Source organism: Eptesicus fuscus, chromosome 17 (genome assembly GCF_027574615.1).
Source record: "Eptesicus fuscus isolate TK198812 chromosome 17, DD_ASM_mEF_20220401, whole genome shotgun sequence".
In the NCBI taxonomy this organism is placed as follows: Eukaryota; Metazoa; Chordata; class Mammalia; order Chiroptera; family Vespertilionidae; genus Eptesicus; species Eptesicus fuscus.
The window spans coordinates 61,752,659-61,774,611 of record NC_072489.1 but is presented as its reverse complement, the minus strand read 5'-3'; the positions used below and the strand labels follow the sequence as shown (position 1 = coordinate 61,774,611).

Genomic DNA, 21,953 nt, shown 5'->3' with positions numbered 1-21,953 from the left:
CAGCCCAGCTCTCTGAAAGCTAAATTAGAGTCATCTCACCTGGTGAGGTTGGTGTTGGGATTAAGAGGAAGCTGCTCACATTACCTTCGGCTTTAAGCTGCCTCCTCCTGTCACCACCTGCAGTGACAGGTTAAAAATGAAAGTGAGAAACTCACTCCATAATTAAAGAATGCAAATCAAGCAACAAAGAGATGCCATTGTTCACCTATCACATTGTCCAAAGTTATGAAATGCCATTGGGGATGGGGGAGGGGGGAGTGGCGGTCAGTGTCAGAAGATTGGTGGGAGTAGAGATATTTTCAGCTGCTGAAGAGAACAATCCGGATGTCTATCAACGCGTGTGATCCGTGAGGCTCCCGCACGGGCAGCTCAGCCTGCGTGGTAGGGACCTCCCTTACTTTCCACAGTCCTTGCCTCTGTGCAGTTTTCTTCTCTTAGCTACTGAGCTGGACCTTATTTCTTCACCTCTCCCTGGGCAACGTAGCTACCGTTGGTAAAATTACAACCCCCAAGCGATTGTTTCTTATTAAGTTTTAGGAAGTGACACCATGATGCTGGGTGCCTGAATGTTAGAAGAAGGGTCGTTATGACTAGAGGAGCTAATTAGTCATGCACCAGCAGGGCAAGTAGCGTGGAGAAGGAGCCTCTATGGGGAGAAAATGGCTCACTGTGGTCTTGAAGATGTAATTATAAATGAGATGAGGAGTTTGCATAAAATCCATCCTTATAAAGAGAAATGGAGGGAGTGCGGTGAGAAATGAAAAAAATTTGAAAGGCTTTTGTTGTCTAAATAAAACAGTAAGCTTCATGTCTTACACTTACCAGGTGCTTAAGGGTTTAAATGGATGGATGGACAGGCAAGTGGACAGGTGGACAGGGTGCACAGCTGGATGCTTAGGTGGGTGGTGGGTGGATTTGTGGGTGAGTAAATGAATGGGTGGGCAGATCCTAATGATGCAACATTTACAATGAAAAATGCACTGTGTGTTTCCTGATGGCCATCGTGTGTAGTAGAATTTATCAGACGTCCTGTTTGTGGCCTACAACCTGTGGCAGTGTTACAAACAGTGAAGTTTAGCTGGCTGAAAGTGCATGTGCTCTCTGTCCCAACTATCAATAAGAAAAAAGAACTATCAGTCAATCTTGTTTGGAGAAAGACTGAACTATCTTTCTATTCTCTGTGTAGAAAATAACACAGAGTTATTGTCATGTAAATTGGCAAAAGAAGCAGGAAAGAAAGGAACATGAAGTTGTGCTAAGCAGCTAATTCACAAAAAAGTTGTGTGCTTTTTCTGGATTTTGTGATATCTGTTGAGTTTTAAATTTTTTATGATATATTTTCTCATTCTAAAAATATTCTCACTTTTATGTTTAATTCTGTATTTGATTTTGTACACTTTTCCTTGAAAAGGGGCCCCAAACTGCTTACATTTCAGGCCCCACAAAACTGGATTTCTCCTGATGCATCGCATAAACCAACTCCCTGGTCCCCCTCCCCCAGTTCTTCACACACACCTGACCATGTCCCAGCTCTGGGAAGCCAGCCCCCTGTTCGCTGACTGCCATGCGCCTGAATGTGGCGGAAAAACACGGGGCTGAGGGGATGTTTCTGAGCTCAGAGAGCCCTCTCTGCTCCAGCCCAGGCCGTTTTCTGGTCAGTTCTCCTCCCCACGCTTCCCGATGACCATTTCACACCGCGTCTTCCTCAAGTGCCCAACACCTCCCCTGTCTGCTATCCCGCAGTCTCTCCTCCTGGGCACCAGGCCCATTGCTTCTGAAGATGCAAAGGTCTGAGAGGAGCAGGTGCAGTGGGAGTCCCCCCCACCCCCCCATTTCCCTTGGCCCAGCCTGGAGGTCACGGCAGGTGGGGGTGCTTCCTGGGATCCACCTCTCCGTAAACTACTTGCACCCAAATCTTGCTCCTGGTCTCCTCAGCCTTCACACTGCACCCCAGACCCACTGGGCTCTCCCCAGCACTTCCCCTTCAGGTCCTCCTCGCACCTGTGCTAGCTTCTCCCCTTTTCCGTTCCCACCTTTGCACCACGTCACAGTCAGTTCTACGCTGAGCAGCCAGAGTGATCTTCGTCTCTGAATTGAGCCAATCAAATCATGTGACTTCCCTGCTTAAAATCCTGGATAGGTCCCTATCAAACACAGCACAGCCACTCCCAGGCCTAGACCTGGCTCACGCCCCTCCCTCACTCCAGGTCACTCATGAGTCTGTGCTCTCGAATGTTCCAAACACCTCCTGCCTCAGACCCTCTGCTCCAAACCCGTCACCTCCGCCTTCCTGGGCCGACTCCTTTGCTTCAGTTAAATCTCTGCCCAAGTGTCACCTCCTCACTGGGCCTCCCAAGGGACAGGACGCCAGGTGGGTTCTGCCATGTTGAGGTGACATCACTAACTCGTCCCCCCCGCCCCAGGTGGCCATTCATTGCCCCTTTCCTGGAGTACAGCCCTCAGGATAACAATGCTTTGTGCCTGTTTCTGCTGCTGCCACGAATTTCGTTCTATCCCATCACTTCTCCTTCCTCATAGCCTCTGTGCACAAGGAAGTTCCATCAACTCATGGTTTCCATCCCTGTGGCTCCTGCACTCCTTTCAGGGAGGAGCAAATGCTGGCTGTACACACTGGTTCCTCGCTGCTGCCAACAGTGAAGGAAATGCAGGTTTGCAATGTAAACTGCTTTTGATCAAATTAACCCATAAATTAGGAGGCTGTGACCCTAGCATCAACAGCTTCCGTTGGGAGGCAGAAATATACCCAGGCTTCCTCATTAAAGGAGAAAGCACCTTGAACAGCCACCTCAGGCCAGAGTGAGATTAGCATTTTATAGCAATTGAGTGCATTCTTTCATCTTTTCTGCTGTTACAGACTTTAATGGCATAAACAGAAGGGAAAAACAGTAAAATATGAAAGGGTGAAATCAGCAGACTGCTAATTCTTTAGCAGAATTAAACTCAGATGCCTCCAAGGTATTTCTGGCTGTTTTACAGAAAATAGCTAAATAATTAATTCACTTTATGTATCCTCCTGTGGCCCCAAATGCCAAATCTCTTTAAAGTGTTGTAACATTTGTTTCTGAGTTTCTCGGAAAGTTACCCAGGAAGGGTTTTAGGTGGCAGTGCTCAGAGTCTCTCAGTGTCTTACCTGCCATTTGGAGAACGAGAGATTGCCAGGTGTCTGCAGTAGACCCTGGCCTGCCTCGTGCGGGGAGGAGGGGGGGGGGGAGCAGTTCCCATCACTCAGGAGAAACAGCTGATGACATGCTGGGGCAGGTGTGTTGGTCCATAAAGCAGTGAGCTTCCTGGCCGCCCTGAGATCGGCCCAGACACCCGGCTTCGCCTCCTTGCCATTGTAAATCCCCGAACAGCCGTCGTCCATATGCTCATTATCTAGGACTTTGTAAAAGTGGACCTTTTATTTTATAAAGAAAGTCAACAAGGGTTGAAATAAATTTCCATCAATTCAAATGGGAGATAAGTCATATCTGTTTGTTACAAAGATGCGGAAGTAACAGCAGAGCTTGGAGGGTCAGCACTGAAGTGCCAGTGGGCGGGTTCTCAGGCAGTGGAAGGGGTGGGAGTGGCAATTCCAGGCTCCCCATTGGCCAGGCCCACATGCCTCTCCTGGGTCACCTCCTCCCTGGCCACTCAGTCATCACTGATGGTCGTCACTGCTCGAGCCATGCCAGTCTGCTCGTTTCAAATCTCATGCATCTTCCATTGCTTCCCCATCTTTCTCTCCCTTGATGCTCTTACTCATTCGTCTCCTCCACGGAGCCTGTCCCGGATCTTCTTCTGGAGCTCCCACCCACACTCCTCTCTGTCACTGCATGTCACGGCCGTGGCAGGTGTCCCCTGATGGTAGGTTTGATTTCTATCCGATGCTCAGTAGCCTACAGTTCTTCGTACTTCTGCAGGTGTTAACTAATTATTTATCTTGTCTTCTACCCTAGACCCTGTGCAAGCTAAGGACCTCAGACTTGGTTTTAAATGTTTTTATTGATTTTAAGAGACAGAGGAATGGGGAAGGATAGAGAGATAGAACATTGATCGGCTGCCTCCTGTAGGCCCCCTACTGGGGGTCGGGCCTGCAAGGCTGGCATGTGCCTTGACCTGGAATCAAACTGGTGACCTCTTGGGTCATGGGTTGATGCTCAACCACTGAGCCACCGGCCGGGCAGGACCTCGGAGTTTTTCCTCAGGTCCCTGTGCCTGTGACTGTTCAGCACTCAGCAGAGGTATTGAGATTATGTGTCCTGGGCCAGTCCTCCCACCTGGACTGGAAGCTCCAGGGTGTAAAGGTCTCTCTTCGTGGCCTTCATCCCCAGGCCTTCCTGGGGGCTGCTTCTCGCCTTGCTCAGCATGTGGGCCACGCACAGTGTACCAGGTGCAGGTCACAGGTGCTGCTGGGACAGGTGTGGAGGCAGGAACTGAACACGCAGGGTGGGGCCAATCCGAGAAAGACTTTGCTGAAACGCCCAAGTTAATGAAGACATTGGTTTCATTAATGCAACTAAAAAACTCAACTAACCAAGAATGATTTCACCTTCCCATACATTGAGCTAACCTGTGTCAGAATCCTGGAAAGGAAAGCACCGCCACAGGGATGATCCTACCTGCACAGCAGAGCGAGGGGAGGCTCCCACAGAGAGTTCATCCCCGCCTGTCTGTCCCCAGGCCCGGCTGTGAAAGGCCTCATCTCCTCTATAGATGTGCCAAGTTCCTTCCTCTTGAGCTGTGAGGCTGGGGGGTTGAGGAGGACATTCACCTGACTTCCTGGTGAGGTAGGAAACCCTTCGGGCGAGGAAAATTAAAAACTGCATCGATTGGTCCACAGCAGGCCCAGAGTTGACGGTGGGTGCACAGGTAGGGGTCCCAAACCTTGGATGAAACTCAAATGCTGAGTCAGAAATAAGCCAGGAGTCAGAATCTGAGAGGCACTGACCCGAGTGAATGAGGAAGCAAAGCAGGTAAACGAGAAATGTTAGGAAGATGACTTGGGTCAAGCTGTGTGACCCCTGGGCGGGCCTTGAGGGATGTTGCCAGGGGACACTATTTATAGTGACAGCACAGTGCTCTTTAACTTTTTATTTCGATGTGAGGCTTTTGATATATATTTTTAAAATCACAACACTATTTGACTACATTTTTATAGAAATGCAAACATTTCAGATTTAGTCAGAACCTCCTTTCTCCTACTCTTTCTCCCCAGAGATCATGAATAAGAATTTGCTGAATGTGCTTTCAAAACACCCCCAACATTTCACAGCATGCATTTAAACGTGTGTGCACGGGTGTGTGTGTGTGTGTGTGTGTGTGTGTGTGTGTGTATACGTATATAGGGCTTCGTGTCTTTCCTTTTTAAATACATCAATAGGATCATTCCGTGCATCGTGAAGTTACCTTAACTTTTTAACTTGACTCCATGCCGTGTAGATATTCACATGCCACTGCATCTTGATTAAAGTCATTTTAAAAAATTGTTCCAGAATATTCCACACACTGTGGTGGTACCAAAATGCATTTAATCCATGTCCCTATTGATAAATACTTGTTTGCTTATTGTTCAGTTTTGGGATATTTCAATAGCTACCTTTCATATTCCTCTCTATAGATGTGCAAGTATATTGGTAGGAAAGATAGTTAAAAGTGAAATTGCTGGGTTGAAAAGAGGATATATTTCAAATTCTATATGCTGCTTAGAGATAGAATGATTCTGCAAATTTTCTTCCCAAAACACATACCAATTTTTGCTTCTCCCTTGGTATATGCCCTGTCTCATCCTCCCCATCATCACAAAGATACTCTGCACCTGAGGCTGATCTTGGGTCCAGCCGCCTTCTGTGCTGCCCGTGTCGCCCCGATTACCTGATGCAGGAGCACCCACCCACACTGCTCTCTGTCACTGCGTGTCACAGCCATGGCAGGTGTCCCCTGATGGTAGGTTTGATCTCTATCCGATGCTCAGTAGCCTACAGTTCTTCGTACTTTTGCAGGTGTTAACTAATTATCTTGTCTTCCACCCTAGACTCATTCATTCATTCTTATATTCATTTACTCATTCACTCATTCATTCCTAACACTGTCTGCCAACTCTGGTACAGGGTCAGGGGTCCAAATACTGGAACCAAACTTCCTGAGTTCAAAAACCAGCCTGTTTCTCCTTACTCAGCACATGGCTGCGCAGTGTACCAGGTGCAGGTCTTACTAACTGTAGGGCCAAGTTGCATAGCTTCTCTGCCTCTATTGGCACCCACTTCATAGGCTTGTGGGGATGACTAATTAAAACACTCCATAAAAAGGAAAGCACTCTAAAGGGCAACTGGCTAAATCAATGCAATCTATTATCCCTCATTATATGCCAGGCAGTGTGCCAGCTGCTGAGGACCCAATAGGGAAGAAAACAAAGAACTGTCCAAAAAATCAGAAAAATTTCACAGCAACTAAAAAGGAAATGAATGCAGGGTGGGAGGGGAGATTTCCTCTCAAATGGTGCAGTCAGGGGACGCCTCTTTGTAAAGATGGCTGTGAACTTGGGGCAGAGGGATAGATAGGGAGGCAAAAGCTCTGAGAGAGTTTGGGGAAGAGCATTTTAGGCAGAAGAGACAGCAAGTGCAAGTGCCCTGGGCAGGAACAGGTGTGTAGGAACAGCACCCGTGTGATGGGAGCATGGAGAGCAGAGGTGAGGGGTCAGGTCTGGGTCCTGTTCACCAGGTATTGTAATACCCAGTGTGGGACATAGCACTGTGTGGTACCCACCAGATTCATAGAGTGAGTGAGTGAGTGAGTGATGAATGGATGAACGAGTGAAGAAAAGGATGATATGAATGGGTGAGAGGCTTTCTTCTGCTCTCAGATACCATCTGCCCATGTTCATTCGTCCCATTCATTCTGGAGAAGAAGCAGGTGAGCATCCTAACCCGTTGGAGGATGAGAGAGCCAAGTAGACCTCTCAGTCTGGAGGGATTTGACGGCCCCTCAAGTGTCACATGACTCCTAGGTACTATCATTCCTTCCAAGAAACTGATATGTGTGGAGGAAGGAATTTTTGTGGCTTGGGGGCACATAAAAGGTGCAAGGACGTTTCAACCAGACCTGTCAACCCATGTCCAGTAGTGAAGTCATTTGTCCCAAAGCAAACCCAATGCTGAGAGGCCAATCACCAGGACTTTGCTTACTGGGCCAGGATGGCCTGGGTTTCTGCTCAGTGACCAGTGTCCTGAGGCTGTGTCCACTCTGCACACACTTCTGCTCTGCGAACTTCACACTCGTGACCCTCTTTGTGATGTGAGGAGGGTCCGAATGAGCAGAAACGTAAGCCCCTGAATCCGGTGAGATGGGATTAAACAAACAGCAGTGGTTTAGCACTTTCGCTTTTGCAGTATTTTTAAGCATGTGCTGTCTTATTCATGCTCATGACCACCCTCACTGAGACAGTCACTTACTAGTGGCACCTGATCCTCAGGGAGATGCAAGCTTTCCCACCGACAGTGGGATGTTCCGTAAACCACCAGTCGCTGTATTTTCCCAGCTGTATTTTATGGGGCAGACGGATCTGTATCTCCATTAAGGCTGTGCCAACTTATAGGAGAAGTCCACTTTACAAAAGACATTCCTTCATCAGATATTCAAAATATAGTTTTCAACAACTGCATCCCAGGGCAATGGTTTCCGATTTCCACAAATCCTGAATTAGTGGGATGAACATTAAAGTGGTTTTCATTGTTCTCCTGTTCATGGTTCCGGCCTTCTGTCTGTTCATCCTGTGCCTGGCTTAATGGGAAAGGCCCTCCAAACAAGTCCACTCCCCGGGGCTGAGTCGGCCTGTTTCTTTTTAAAAAACAAAACAAAACAAAAAAAAAACACGGAATCTTTAACACCAGGGCGATCTTGTTCATGAAACTTTCCAAATCTGAGGGCAAGGTTGCCGAAGCAACACGTGGAAACTGACAACGCCTGTCACCGGATGAGCAGCCGCCTGGCAGGCTCCTCTCTCTAGGTCTGCCGCCCATCCCAGCAGCCAGTGCCTTCCTGGGCTTTGCAAGAGCTCATTCCAGCCCCAACACTGACCACCCCTGAGGCTCCTGTCCTATGGGAACCGCGGGACATAGTCCACGAATGGCTCACATCCTCCAGCATCTTCACCACATCATCATAGAACCTGCCAGTAGGGCGAGAGACTTGCGTGATGGTACAGTTTTTACCTGGAGAGGTAAAAAAAAATTTTCTAGACTCATAGGAGCCCAAAGACCAAGGAAGAACATAAGCAAAGCTCATATTTTCTTATGTTTTATCTTTCATAAGAGGAGGCCTCTAGAAACACTACAAACTACACATCCTGAAAGATGGCATGCAGTAGGGAAAAGAACAAATGTTTATTGAGCACCATTGTATGCTGGACGCTGTCCTAGATTCCAGGATTAAAGGGCTGAGTCAGGTGGTCTCCAGTTAGCACCTTGCTGACTGTGTGTGAACAAGGTGCTTTATGACTTGTTCAGTGGAGAGAGTGCCCTAAGTCGGCCTCGCATGGTGTCCTGTACACAGTAGGGGCTTAACAACATGGTCAGTGATGATAATCAGGGTGTGGAGCAGCAGCCTGAGACAGAAGGAGCCGTCGATTTCAAACCAGGACGCCTGGCAAAGTCCCTTTAGCCACTCTGTGCCTGCTTCATTTTTTTAAAAAATGGGAATAGTAATTCTCCCTGCAAAGGTGTGGAGATTAACAGGGTGATGTTCCTGAAAGGGCCTTGGGTCATGGCTGGCACTAGGGAGTGCCCTGAGAGGAATGTCTGCGAGGCTAGAGCGGGTGTGGGGAGCAGGCTGCTGAACGGGTCACAGTGGCCATCTTGGACTTTCTCCTAAAGCAACAGGGCCCCGGAGGGTTCTAAGTGACAGACTGGCTGGCTCTGAGGTTTGGAAGCCCCTCTGGCTGCCGCCTGGAGAGTGGCCTGGGCCAGAAGGACAGCTGGCTGGCTGCTGCCCTATTGCCAATGAGTCGCAAGGACAACCTGTGCGAGGAAGTACGGCGGGTGGGAAGCAGCAGGTGCACGCGGGTGGGTGCATGGGAGGTAAATTGGCAGCACCTGGGTTTCCGGCTGGATCCCTGGTAGAAGGCGTGCAGGAGGCAGCCAATGGATGAATCACTCCCATGTCGATGTTTCTCTCTCTCTTTCCCTAAAATCAATAAAACCATATCCTACCTAATAATAGAGCAATATGCAAATTGACTGTACCTTCGCTACACCCACAAGCCACGCCCACCAACCACGCCCACCAGGAAACAGTTGCAGGGACGTTGGGGTGTGGTGGAGCCTGCACAGATCGCAGGCAACGACCAGGGGATCGGTCCTAAGATCTGTAGCAGGGAGGCTGGGTGTGGCTGAGCCCAAGGCCAGGAAAGCCTGGGGCGGAGGCTTTCCTGGCCTTGGGCACCAGCGGGAAGCCTGCATGGATCGCAGGCAACCACGGGGGGCAGGGGGGTCGGCTCCTACGATCCATAGCAGGGAAGCTGGGGTGCAGCAGAGCCAAGGCCGCCGCCCAGGGCCAAGCCCCGACCCTGAAAAAAGGCAGAAGGCGGTGGCCACAGCCAAGGCCTGGGTCCCCGGTGCCGGCAGAAAACTGGTGCAGGCAGTCAGGTGAATGAGGGTCTATTGCACGAAATCTTCGTGCAAACGGGCTGCTAGTTTATAAATAAACAAGCCCAGGAGGGTGGCATTTAACATCAGGCGGGAAGAGTGAGACCGTGGGCCAGTCACACAGCCCTTTGGAGCCTGGGCTGCAGCACCTGCACACAGGAATCCTGGCGCTTTCTCCCTAGTCCAACAACCTGTCCATCAAAGCAGCTGAAGCTCCCTAAGGGTTGCCTGCTGTTGCCCAGTAACAAGGGAGGCGCGGGAAAGGCCGGGCTCTGTTCTGATGTCCTCGATGGCGCCAGAAAGAGAAGAGCATTTGCTTACTGCCCAGCAGCTTCCTTAGAATCAGAGGCCCCGGCAGGTGAGGTGAGGGAGTCAGGCCTCACAATTAGACTCTGGCCCCCAACTCCGCCTGCTCCAGGACTGGGGCGGGGGACAGGGTGGAGGTCTTGGCTGCACTGCGCTTTATGGCCACAAGAGGGCTCACAGCTCACAAACGTTTCTTCCCCTAAATCTTCATGTTCTTTTTTGACTGCGTTTTATTGAAGCGTTTGAAAAATTGCTATTTAATTATACACGATTTCTGGACAGTTGTAAGCATTTCTATGATAGCTACACATTAATTTTGGCACCTTAATCTTATGAATGCTTAAAGGCGTTTTCTCATGCAGGGCAATTCAGATGCTAATGATTAAATCGAAGGATTGTTTTTAGAATTTTCTGGAGCTTTTTCCTTTGAAATGAAACTTCCCCAGTAAAAGTTTCCTTTCCTCGTGCGCTCGATCACCCATTGGGGTCACGTTCACAATGGTAATTGTGCTCTCCCTGTCATGTCAAGTTCCTGCCTCGGCGTCAGTGGCCAGATTTGTCAGACACCTGCACGAGCATCGAGTCCTGCTTGCTGATTCGCTGTAACAGCCCTCCAGGTCAAGCTGGAAAAAAGGAAAAAGGAATCTACAACAGCAGACTTGGGAGTGTCTCTGTGCAACAGGGTTCACGCTGAGATGTCAGGTCGGCACAGGCACAGGCAGGGAAACGACGCAGGCACAGCCTTTGCTCGGATGGAGAAAACACCCCGTGGTCATGGTGACTCGTGTCCATGTGAGGTCAGCGGGCAGCCCTGAACCCTCTCCCCCCATCAGGCTCGCTTTCCTGCCCTGGTTCCTCTGAGCAGCGGCCGTGCTAAGCAGGTGCTCAGGCGGTCACGGGCAGAGGTTCCCAGCCACGTACTCGCCCAGCAGCGTGCGGCCATGGCGTTGGCCACCGACCTCCATCACTTATAATGAGGGTCTGCTGTCGGGATGGGATGGGGACTCCTGAGCAGAGGGACCTTTGCACAAGGCGGTGACGCTGACCCCAGACACAAGACCTTGAGAGCGGATGTCTTCAGTGCTCAGCCATCTCCCGAGAGGCCTGTGGTTTTCCTCGGTGACCGCCTTGCTGGGTTTCATCCTTCGGCACCTGGCCCGCTGGTCCCCAGGCCTCTGCGACCTGACCTGACGCAGGAGCCCCTCTGTTCGGCCTCAGCAGGCGGTTCCCTCCCTGTGGCCACAGTGTACTTCCTGCTGCGGGATCTTCCTGTTCTTGCTTGTTTCTCAGTGGTGGTTTTTTCTATTTGTTTGTTTTAGTCTGGTTCTCTGTCTTTTCTGTCCGTGTTATAAAATCCATCTAAAGAACTGCTTGTTGTTAGTTAACTCTGGTTTCTATTCTGTATGACCAAGTCCCTTGATGTAGCTATGTTCCTCACTTCTCAATTCTTTTTTTCTCATCTGAGACTGAGTTCTTTTTAAAATATATTTTTTATTGATTTCAAAGAGAAAGGAGAGGGAGAGAGAGATAGAAACATCAATGATGAGAGAGAATCATTCGGCTGCCTCCTGCACACCCCATACTGGGGACTGAGCCTGCAACCCAGGCATGTGCCCTTGCCCGGAATTGACCCGGGACCCTTCAGTCTGCAGGCTGACGCTCTATCCACAGAGCCACACCGGCCAGGGCAGACTCGGCTTTCTTTTTTGCACTTCTTGCCCAGGGCTGGCTTCACCCTCCTTTTGTCTCCTGCAAATCATTTCCTGAAGCTAAAACCTCAACACTTTCCCGGCATCTAAGGAACCTTCCAGCCAACACCTCCTCCCTGGCTCTCCCCATGGCTGTTCATCTTCAGGTCCACATGCCCCCTCTTCCTGGAAGCACAGAGCTTGGGACAGAGGGATTCAAGTCCCCAGGTTCAACTCCTGCCTCCGCTGTTTACTCCTGGTGACTTTGTGCCCAATTCTTAATTTCTTTGTATCTCAAATTCCTCATCTGAACGATGGGCATAATAATATACAGGTTACACTGTTGAGTAAGAATTAAGTTCATGAAGAATGTAAAGTTCCTAAGACAATGCTTGGCATACAGTGAGTGCTGAGAAACTATAGCTATTATTGCCTTGGCTGGTGTGGCTCAGTGGGTTGGGCATTGTCCCTTGCATGGAAGGGGTTGCTGCTTTGATTCCCGGTCAGGGCACATGCCTGGGTTTCCGGCTCCATCCCTGGTGGGGGCCATGCAGGAGGCAGCTTGATGCTTTGCTCTCGCATTATGTTTCCCTCTCCCTTCCTGTCTCTCTCCAAATCAATAAAAAATCTTTTTTAAAACACCCACAAAACTCCTTTCAAATACACTCTTTCATCTGCATTTTCAACCAGGAGAGAGTAAGCCCAGGACAAGCAACATGACGAGACTGTAGCAGTGTTTGGATCGTGTGGAAAAGAAAAACGTCTGTCTTCATACAAGTACACAGCTACAAATATGAACACGGGGTTTTTAAGACCTTTTCAACCCAGCGTGGATTCTTCAGTTAAATTCCAGAAGCATGAGAGATGGGCAGTAATTGTTTTCAGAACAGAATCATTAACATCTGCCAATCACTCACTGGGAGAGGTCATTGAGAGGACAGGACAGCTGGTCGGCCCACGAGCTGAACAGTGAGTGAGTTCCCATCCTGGAGGTGTTCAGGACACCTGTGTATTGAGACCATCATGGAAGATAGTCGTGTGCCGGGTTGAACTTGATGACCTCTGGAATTCTCTTGGATCCTTGGTGTTTTAGGCTTATCAGCAAGTTCACACCAGGTAACCCTGGGAAGCCTGGATGTAGGGGTCCTTATAGGTGAGGGTCGCCATGCCGATGGTCGCACTGGGAAATTAGATTATAAGGAATTGTTGCCAATGGTATTCTCCACGGTGGCTTTCTCTTTGAAAATAGTCCGGTCAACATGGGGTCATCCTACTGGACAACATGTTGGGGATTTAAAAGACCCTTCAGCAGAGGCACGACTGTGAGGTGACTTTCTTGACATGAAACGAGACATTTTCACAGAGTGGCACTTTGAGAGCCTCGGGGACGCTGCACTTCCATGACTGTTTGAAAGATCAGCCTCACACTTCAGTTACAAACCTGCTTACTCTAATGAGAGAGGGTTTCTGAGCCGTAGGCCCTCCCACCCAGGCGTCCTTCCCGATAAGAGAACGTTGGGGTCACGCAGACCAGAGGAGCCCCGGCTGGGCACCGGGGTGCTGGGGCTGCATGGCTTTCTCAGCCTGCCTTTCCTGCGTGCCGGGTCCACGCGTTTACCCGCTGGGAGCAGCAGGGCGCCCCAGGGCCTTTACGTGGTGCGAGCTCACAGCTGGGCAGCTGCTGCCCCCTCCTCCCCCCCCAATCCTGGGCCGGGCTGGCTGCCTTGTGGGATCTGTGACACCAATCGGGCCATGTCAGTCCTTTCCTAGGAGCAAAGCGTTTCTGTCCTTGCGAGGGACGGGTCCTTAATTATAAATCCTTCCGAGACAGACAGACAGACAGACAGACACTGACTGACGACCCCGTCCCATCGCAGGACCACCTGGCTCCCGCGAGTGCAGGGGAGACTTCCTAGAAACAATTCCCGGCCGGGGAGGTGCAGGGGCGCGGAGGGAGGCGCCAGAAGCTCAGCGGATCCCGGGGCACCGGGCCACGTGCGCGCCCGTGCCCGGGGGGCGTGTGCGGGGGGCGCCCACCTGAGAGGACAGAGGGTGCCGGGGGGCGTGTGCGGGGTGTGCGGGGGGCGCCCACCTGAGAGGACAGCGGGGGGCGTGTTCGGGGTGCGGGGGGCCTGTGCGGGGGGCGCCCACCTGAGCGGACAGCGGGGAGGGGCAGGGACCCCGCGCGGGGAGCTGGAAGCTGCGCAGGGGCCGCCCACCCGCGGGGAGCGGCGCGCAGGCCGGGGCGGCGGGGTTTCCCCTCCCGGCGTGGAGGCGGCGGCGGCGGAGGCGGCGCTCGGGAAGCGGGAGTCCCCAGGCGCGGGGACCGGGACCGGAGCGTCGGGGGAGCTGCCGCGTCCCTGAGCCCTGGCCGGAGGCGGGAGGTTTGGGTTGAGCCCGCCCCGCCGCCGCCCCCGCCCGGCGCCCGCCCCCGCCCGCGGCCTGGAGCGCCTCCCCAGCCGCCCTGGATCCAGGGAGCCGCGCGGGCCGAGCTGCGGGAGCCGCCGCGACACAGTCGCCGCCGCGACACAGTCGCCGCCTTCCCTTCGGGGTCCGCTCCGGCTGCACCATGCGTGAGCTGGCCGTCGAGATCGGGGTCCGAGCCCTGCTCTTCGGGGTCTTCGTGTAAGTAGGGGCGCATAGGCGCGGGGACCCCTGGACCGAGCGATGCTGCACCCCAACTTTGTTTGGGCCACCGCGTCCCGGCGGGGCCTGGATTCCAGGTCCCGGCCCAGCTCCGAGCCCGGGATGTGCCCTTTGGACCGGGGGACCCTCCGCGCGGGTCTGAGACCTGCTCCCGCCGCCGCCGCCGCCACCAGCGGGCGGGGGAGCGGGTCCTCCTCGCCGCCGCCGCCGCACCTGCCGGGGGTTCGGGGATCCCCTGGAGGCGGACGCGCCCTCGGGAAGTTTCTGCTCTGAGTTCGGAGCCCGCGTTTGCAGCCCTGGCTCCGGGCTCCTCTCCCGTGGCTCCCGCCGCCCCGGGCCAGGCTCGGGGTCCTGCCGTGTCCCCGGCTGAGCGCCCGGGTGCAGGTGAGCGTTTTCCCGGAGGCGTCGGCGGTACTTGTTGGCTGCAAAGTCGTGGCTGCGGGAGCTCGGGACGTGGGGGGCCCGCAGCCCCGGTGTGGGCTCCAGACGCCCGCCGCCCCCTGGGCGCTCTGTGCGGAGGCCAGGACCCAGGGCCCCTTAGGCTGCGGCGGGGTCCCCGGAATAGAGATCTGGGAAGGAGGAGGTCAGCCTGGCAGAGATGGGGGTGCCCCTGGGCCCAGCAGCAGGAGCCCTCGCGCCTCTGCCAGCTCACACCCCCCAGGCCTGCCATCGCCCATCACCAGGGCTCACCCCCGGCCTTGTCCCTCCATTGGCGGCAGGTCCCCTCTCCCCTCTGCCCACGCTGTTCTGACACGTGTCACAGGTTAAAGTTGCGTGGACTTGATGGATTTGCTGGCTGTTTTGCTTGTTTGTTACTGAAAAGCTCGCTGAGCCATTCCAGTCTGGAGGCCCCTCCTCCCTGGTTTCTGCCGGAGCCCAGTCGCTGCGGGCAGGTGGGAGGCTGGGAGCTGCTGGCGGCCGGGCACACGGGGACAGACGTGCCCTGTCTCGCCTGCTTTCCTTCCCGGGTGAAAGCCACCAGTGTTACCCCCACGTCAGGAAGGGCCCAGCCCCCAGGTGCAGGAGGCCCTCCTGCCTCAGGAAACACGTGCGATTCAGGGGACAGGAGCCCAGAACTTCAGTGGATCTTGGGAAAAGGGAAAACACGGTTCCTCTTCTTACTCTACTTTCCTACCTTTGAAATAAACATTCAGACTAGTGATTGGACAGTTTCCAATGGGCAGAGAGGCCAAGCCCCATGAAGTTAGGTGTCAGAGATGGGAGTGCTGGGTGCAGGTGGGACTGAGCACCTGCTGGGACCGAGTGGTGCTGAAGGGAAGTGAGGAGAGCTCCGAAGTGGCCTGGTTTGCCTGCTGCTGAGAACCTCTCGGTGGGAAAGGGTCAACACGCCGGGCTGGTTCAGCTCAGCGGGTAGAGCGTTGGCCCTGGGACTGAAGGGTCCTGGGTTCGATTCAGTCCCAGCCTGATCCCCAGCCCCAGGTTGGGAGGCAACCAATTGATGTGTCTGACACATCGATGTTTCTCTCTCTCCCCCTCCCTTCCACTCTCTAAAAGTCAATGGGACAATATCCTTGGGTGAGGATTTAAAAAATAAAGAGTCCAATCATATTCATATTGTTTTCAGGTTTTCCTTCATATTTCCTCAAACATTTATGAGATGTTTACAAATACATAAAGGTCTGTGCAATGGATTTGAAAATTTGATGATTACTGTTAACGTGCTTCTTGAGCCCTCTTATGTGTAAAAGCAGGCCAGTTTTTATTCTTCTCTCCAAACTCCCCCTTGGAATTAACGACTTAACTCACCCAAAGGGAAACGCCTGGGCATGGATGGCTCTTTGGGCCGATTTCCTGGTTTTCATATCCAATCGCTGTGTCAACTTGTGGCTCCTTTACCTGCAAAGACCAGTGTCAGTGTTGGCAGGAGCCCCCTCCCCCCCCCCCTCCCCCCCCCGGGATCCTGATGTTCGGAGCTGTAATGGCAGGCAGATGGCGGCTCCCGGAGGACAGGCTCTGGGCTCCCAGACACAGATGACCCTCTGTCTTCTCCGATAGGCCCTGGCAAGGTGACAGAGGCTGGCGGGGGAGTTTTATTCTTCGTTTGCCGGTGCTGGTCGGATGGCAAGGTTGGGTGGGCTGTACTCACCTCTGCTCATGAAGACGGTGGCCTCAGCCGAAGGGCCTCAGCTGGGCAGGAGTGGAAAGTCCCTTTGGGCAGGCAGAACCCAATGTCTCCGCTGCTGGGAACACGTAGCTGATCTCATTCACCTGGTTCTGCTCGGCATTTCTACCCTGTTGATTGCCCTGGATAAGAGAAAAATCTGGTTGGAGGGAGACCTTGCGTTGCAAACTGGTGCCTCTGGGGAAGTATCACCTGTGGACGCACCTGTTCTCTGACCAGTTGCTCTGTACGAGGCCAGGAAGCCCATCCCCCGATGCCAGGAGGTCCTGTGGCGTCTGCGTTTGCAGGAATGAAGTGCATCTGGGACCACGATGGTGAGAGGACAGTGTCCCCGGCTCACCTGGGGACCAGTGCTCAGTGTGCAGGCAGGTGCTGGTGACTCGGGATTCTAAGGTGCTCCCAGCCCCCAGAGCTGCCCTGAGAGACGCCCCGAACGGCGCTCTGTGCCTTTGGGACAGTCCAGCCTGAGAACTTCAAGTCACTGGGAAGAGAATGAGGGTGAGTAACGCAAACCGGAGCTGGCTCAGGAAGGGTGGCCGAACAGGAATGCACTGGTAGAGGGACGCGGCGTTTAGGAAAAGTCCACGTGTTACGGGGGCGTGGAGGCTGCGTCGGGCACCGTGAAGCTCTGGGTTCAGAGGCCCCTTGGCCCTCACGTATGGATGTGGGCAGAGCAGGAGCAGGGCACACAAGATTCCTGTGCCCTGCCCTCCGTCATCCAGGGGAGATTCTGGGAGCGTCTCTGCAGATGCTGCAGCCCTCGGCCTGCGTGAGCAAGACCGCGAGGAAACGTGGCAGCCGGTCAACAGCCCTGAGACCAGTGCCCACTCCTTCCAGTTTCACTCCGGTAGTGACTGCATGCGGGGCTCACCGTGTGCCAGGCCCTGAGGAGGAGGTCACATGTCTGTGGGGAGCCCTTAGACGGTATGCTGACAGCGCTGTTCGCGGATGGAGAAACGGAAGCACAGGCAGGTGAAGGAGCTGCCGCGTCACAGGCTGAGATCTCAATCTCCGTGCTCCCGCTGCCTCGTCCGGCTCTCAGTCGCCTCCCTGTGCTGCTGTAGCAAAAGTAGCGGCCAGCATTGGTCAGTCGAGGGCCTGACCAAAGATACGCCGTCTCACTCGAAGTGGACACTCTAGATTCTGTCCACTCCACGAACAAAGAGACTAAGGCCTGGAGAGGTTACGTCACCTGCTCCACTAGCCGAGCCATTGCCTGGATTTAGACAGGCAGTCGGGCCTGGCCCCGCACTGTCAGCCACTGAGCTGGAGCGTCCAGCTCCAGCTTGCAGACTGAGCGGAAGTGACCGCATCCCGGAAGCGAGGCCCTACCACGGCCTGATCTCCAAAAAAGCACGTGTGCGGCCTGGAGCCACGCGGGAAGGAAGAACAGTCGCTCCGTGTAAAGTCAGACTCAGGACGACACCTGAGCAGTGGGAGGTGGCAGCTGTGGCCCACATCCTCGAAGAGATGGGACGAGGACACGCTGCAGACCCCGAGGGGTCGTCCTTAGGTCTTTGGAGCCCAGAGGGCACGGTGTGTGAGTGCATTGCTGTAAGAACATACACGGTCGTGTTGAGAATTATCGGCAGTCCCTTCTCTCTCAGCTGGAGCATCGGGGACAGGCATAGAGGGCCCGGCCCAGGACGGCTCTTCAGACGGAGTGTCCTGGAGCAAAGACCTGGAGGCCTGGGCGCAAGTGGTGGGTGGGATTAGGTCACCAGGTGTGGCCTCAGCGTGGAGCTTGAGGGGGGGGGGGTGAGTGGGGGTGGCTGGAAATGAGCCAGCATGCGACGTCTTCGTGTTCTGAGGGGAAGCCTGGGCGGTCCCTCACAGGCACTGACTGGGGGTCCCCAGGAGACTTGAAACAGAAAGGTGTGTGACCCCATGGACACGGGGCCCTGTTCACAGTTGTCAGTGCCGGTGCATCCCATCACTGATGCTTCTGCTTTCACCCCAGGAGAGAGAAACATCCATCAGTTGCCTCCCGTTCGCCCCTACTGGGGATCGAACCTGCAACTTCTTGGTGTATGGGCAACGCTTAACCAACTGAGCCACCCAGCCAGGGCTGCCCGCAGGTTTTGGAGATTCATCCGCGTGGTGTGTGTGGTGGTTTGTGGATTCCACTGCTGTGAGCATCTCGTTGCATCCCTGTACCTCTCCTCATTCACTCATTTACTCCTGTGGGTACCTGGGTTGTTTGTTGGTTTGGGCTCTTAAGCCTAATGCTACTCTCGGTGGTGAATGATTTGTAGTCTCTGCTGGTATATACTAAGGAGTGGAAGTGCTGGGCACTCACCTGAGGTTTAGAAGGATTAGCTGCTCTCTATACAGCCCTCGTTCTGAGAGAGAGAACGGCCCGGACGCCGCTTTCGTCTCGGTCTGCAGGGCAGCTGCTCTGGGTGAAGCGACAAGGACACTTTGCAGGAGGGCCCCCCACTCGGCAGGAGGGCCGTTCCCTCAGGCTTTGGGGTGAAACCCGCCTGCTGGCTGTGAGACGTGCTTTGTAATCTTAGTTTACGTGAGCATCCTGACCTGAGTTGTGTATTCGTCCAGGAGGCTGTGAAGATGAAATGACGATGTGAGATGGTGCCCAGCACACGCAGGCACGTGGTCCGCGCTAAAGCCCATCTCCGCTCCCCCCACCCCACCTTTCCCTCCTAGGAGGAGGCGGAGGCAATAGGTCACTTAAAAGGTTCCTCATGTCACAGTGTATTGATGAGGGCGCAGCTCTCGGTGCTGCAGGGGAGCTGAGCCCTGAGCAGGACGTAGGAAGTTGGGAAGGCGTTCTGAAGAATTACCCAGGACCCCCCTGGGGAGGGAAGCGGCCAGTGTGTGTACATGTGTAGGTGCCTCTTAGTTGGCCTGTACCTCCACCTTGGGGGGAAGGAGGGAGGGAGGCGGAGGGAGGCAAGGTCACAGCTGAGCTCCCTGCCTACGGCTTCGTGCCAGGGGCTTGGCGCCCTCAGATGGTTTAGTCTCTGCCCCCCCCCCCCGCCCCCCGCAGGTGACACGGCTGTCCTAACTTACAGGGCGAGGAGTTAGAGCTGCTCACAGAGAGCACCTGCCGCTCAGAAGAGAGCGTACAGAAGAGCTCTTCAGTAGACACAGGGGCAGCAGATGCGAACAGGGAACCAGCAGGTGCTGGTAACTCAGACACCCCTAACGCTGTGGTTCCCGAAGAACTGCCAGGCGTGTCTGAACACAAACGACGCCGAGGGTGGATCGGCACAAGCTTTCGTGTGCTACAAGGAGAAGAACGTGCGGCCATTGGAATTAATTGTGTGGATGAGTTGTGAGGACATCCATATCTGCTAAGTGATAAGCCAGTCACGGAAGTGTGCGCAGTGCAAGCTTAATGCCATGGAACTCTGTAATACTTGCTTTTTTAATGCTATTTATGGTCTAAACTATTTTACAGTAAAGTGTATTACTTTCATTCATAATCAGAAAAATCAGTATCGATGTTTCCTGTTTGGGGGAAAAAAGAAATATCCTCAGAGCGGCTCTGATTCTTTTGTGATTGCTTTGGGAATGCCTGCAGTGAGTGTCAGAAATCAGCCTTTCTATGTTTTATATCCGCTAACTATTTAAAGAAAAACCAAGGACTGCGAGACTGTGGCGAGACAGATGTGGTCGGAGCATGCAGTTGAACTGTAAGTGGACACACCCCCTCGAAGAGCAAAATAGTGCACACAATTATTCCTGCCCTTTGATTGAAAACGTTTAGAAGAAAAGTTTACAAGAGGCACGAGGGTTACAGATGCAGAAATCTTCCTGTGTAAAGATGCTCATTGCTGTGCTCTGGACAAAGCAAAGTTAATACTTTTGTCAAATAAAAATAAATGAACGCTCCAATGGTCACCCTTTGAAGAATAATTTGGTGACTCTGGGCACAGAGGATGTTATTAGCTACTGAGACAATCATTCTGAAAACCATGGAGAAACAGATTTTATGATTTAATAGTAAAGGAAAAGAGCACTAATCAAAAACATGTCTCAGAATTACAGCTATCAAAAATAGGTCTGATTTGGGCACACACGAGGAAGATTTACACACAAGTGACTGTAATGGGAATCAATTATCATCCCTCACTTAAAAAAATTCAAGATTATAAAATAGTTGTGAAAATTAAAATACAAAAAGTGCAGTGCTCCCTGAACTTCTATACCTCTGTCTGCCAATTCTATTCTGTTCATTTTTAAAAATTAAACTTTCAAACACACATCTTCTATAATAATAAAAGCATAATATGCTAATTAGACCAGACGTCCTTCTGGACAACCTTCTAGACAAAAGCTGGGGCTGTGAGGGAAGCCCGGGTCCCTGGTGCCTGTTGGCGGCCAGAGGGAAGCCCGGGTCCCAGGTGCCAGAGGGAAGCAGGTGCCGGCAGCCAGGGGAAGGAAGGCCTACTCTTGCACAAATTTTGTGCATCAGGCCTCTAGTCTACACTAATAAAAGAGAAAGATGCAAATTGACTGTACCTTCACAATGCCCACCAGCCAATCAGGAGTGAGTATGCAAATTAACCCAACAAAGATGATGGGTTAATTTGTGTACACAGGTGCCAAGTGGCCAGGAGCGGGATGCTTGCGTAGTCTCCATGGCGACGATGCAGGTGTTCCACACTGCCCAGCTGCTCCGGGCCTCTGGGCAGCGTGGGAAGGCAGCTCTGGGCCGGAGCGAAGGCGGTGCCGGCAGCCAGGGGAAGGAAGTCCCTTCTTGCACGAATCTTCATGCGTCAGGCCTCCAGTTTCTATGTAATAGCTAAAACTGAGGCTATATTTTATCCATAGTTTAACTTTTTTTTTTTCTTAGTTTGTCTATCTCTGTAGATCTACTTGCTTATTTTATCTCATGGGAGGGAATAAAACGTTTGCGTCTTTTCACTTCATGTATTGGCAATTTGTATTTTTTAAATTAAATATCTGTTATTCTCCTTCATTCATGCTTTTATTGGATCTTTAAATTTATCCTATTATGTAAGAGGGCTTTATGCATTAAGTATATTAATCTTTCCTATTTGGCAAGTATTTTCTCCATGTCTATGGTTCACTTTTATATTTCTTTTTTTTTTAGTATATTTTATTGATTTTTTACAGAGAGGAAGGGAGAGGGATAGATAGTTAGAAACATCGATGAGAGATAAACATCGACCAGCCACCTCCTGCACACCTCCTACTGGGGATGTGCCTGCAACCAAGGTACACGCCCTTGACCGGAATCAAACCTGGGACCTTTCAGTCTGCAGGCCGACGCTCTATCCACTGAGCCAAACCGGTCAGGGCTCACTTTTATATTTCTTTGCAATTTCTATTATTGTGCACATTTTAAATTTTATGTGTTAAATCTATCTTTTTCCTTTATGGGTTAAGAGTTTCTGTCCAATTTAGAAAGTCCCTTCTCATCCAAAATAGAAATATTGTTTTCTGCGTTGTTCAGTATTTTATATCATTGTTCTTCAATTTTAATTCTTTATAAGAATTTTTAAGTTATAGAGAGAGGTAGTGGATTTACTTTTTTTCTTC

At 52.3% G+C, this 21,953-nt stretch overlaps 1 protein-coding gene across 2 annotated transcripts in view; it reads left to right on the top strand.

Moving 5' to 3' along the window:
- The first annotated feature begins 14,158 nt into the window (after positions 1 to 14,158).
- Positions 14,159 to 21,953, top strand: part of PLPP4 (phospholipid phosphatase 4) — a 41,457-nt gene continuing 33,662 nt past the window's right edge. For both annotated transcript variants that reach the window (XM_054728673.1, XM_008159504.3), the window contains exon 1: positions 14,159 to 14,260. In XM_054728673.1, coding sequence (XP_054584648.1) covers positions 14,205 to 14,260 — 56 coding nt within the window. In that variant the 5' untranslated portion in view covers positions 14,159 to 14,204. The remainder of the gene's footprint in view (positions 14,261 to 21,953) is intronic.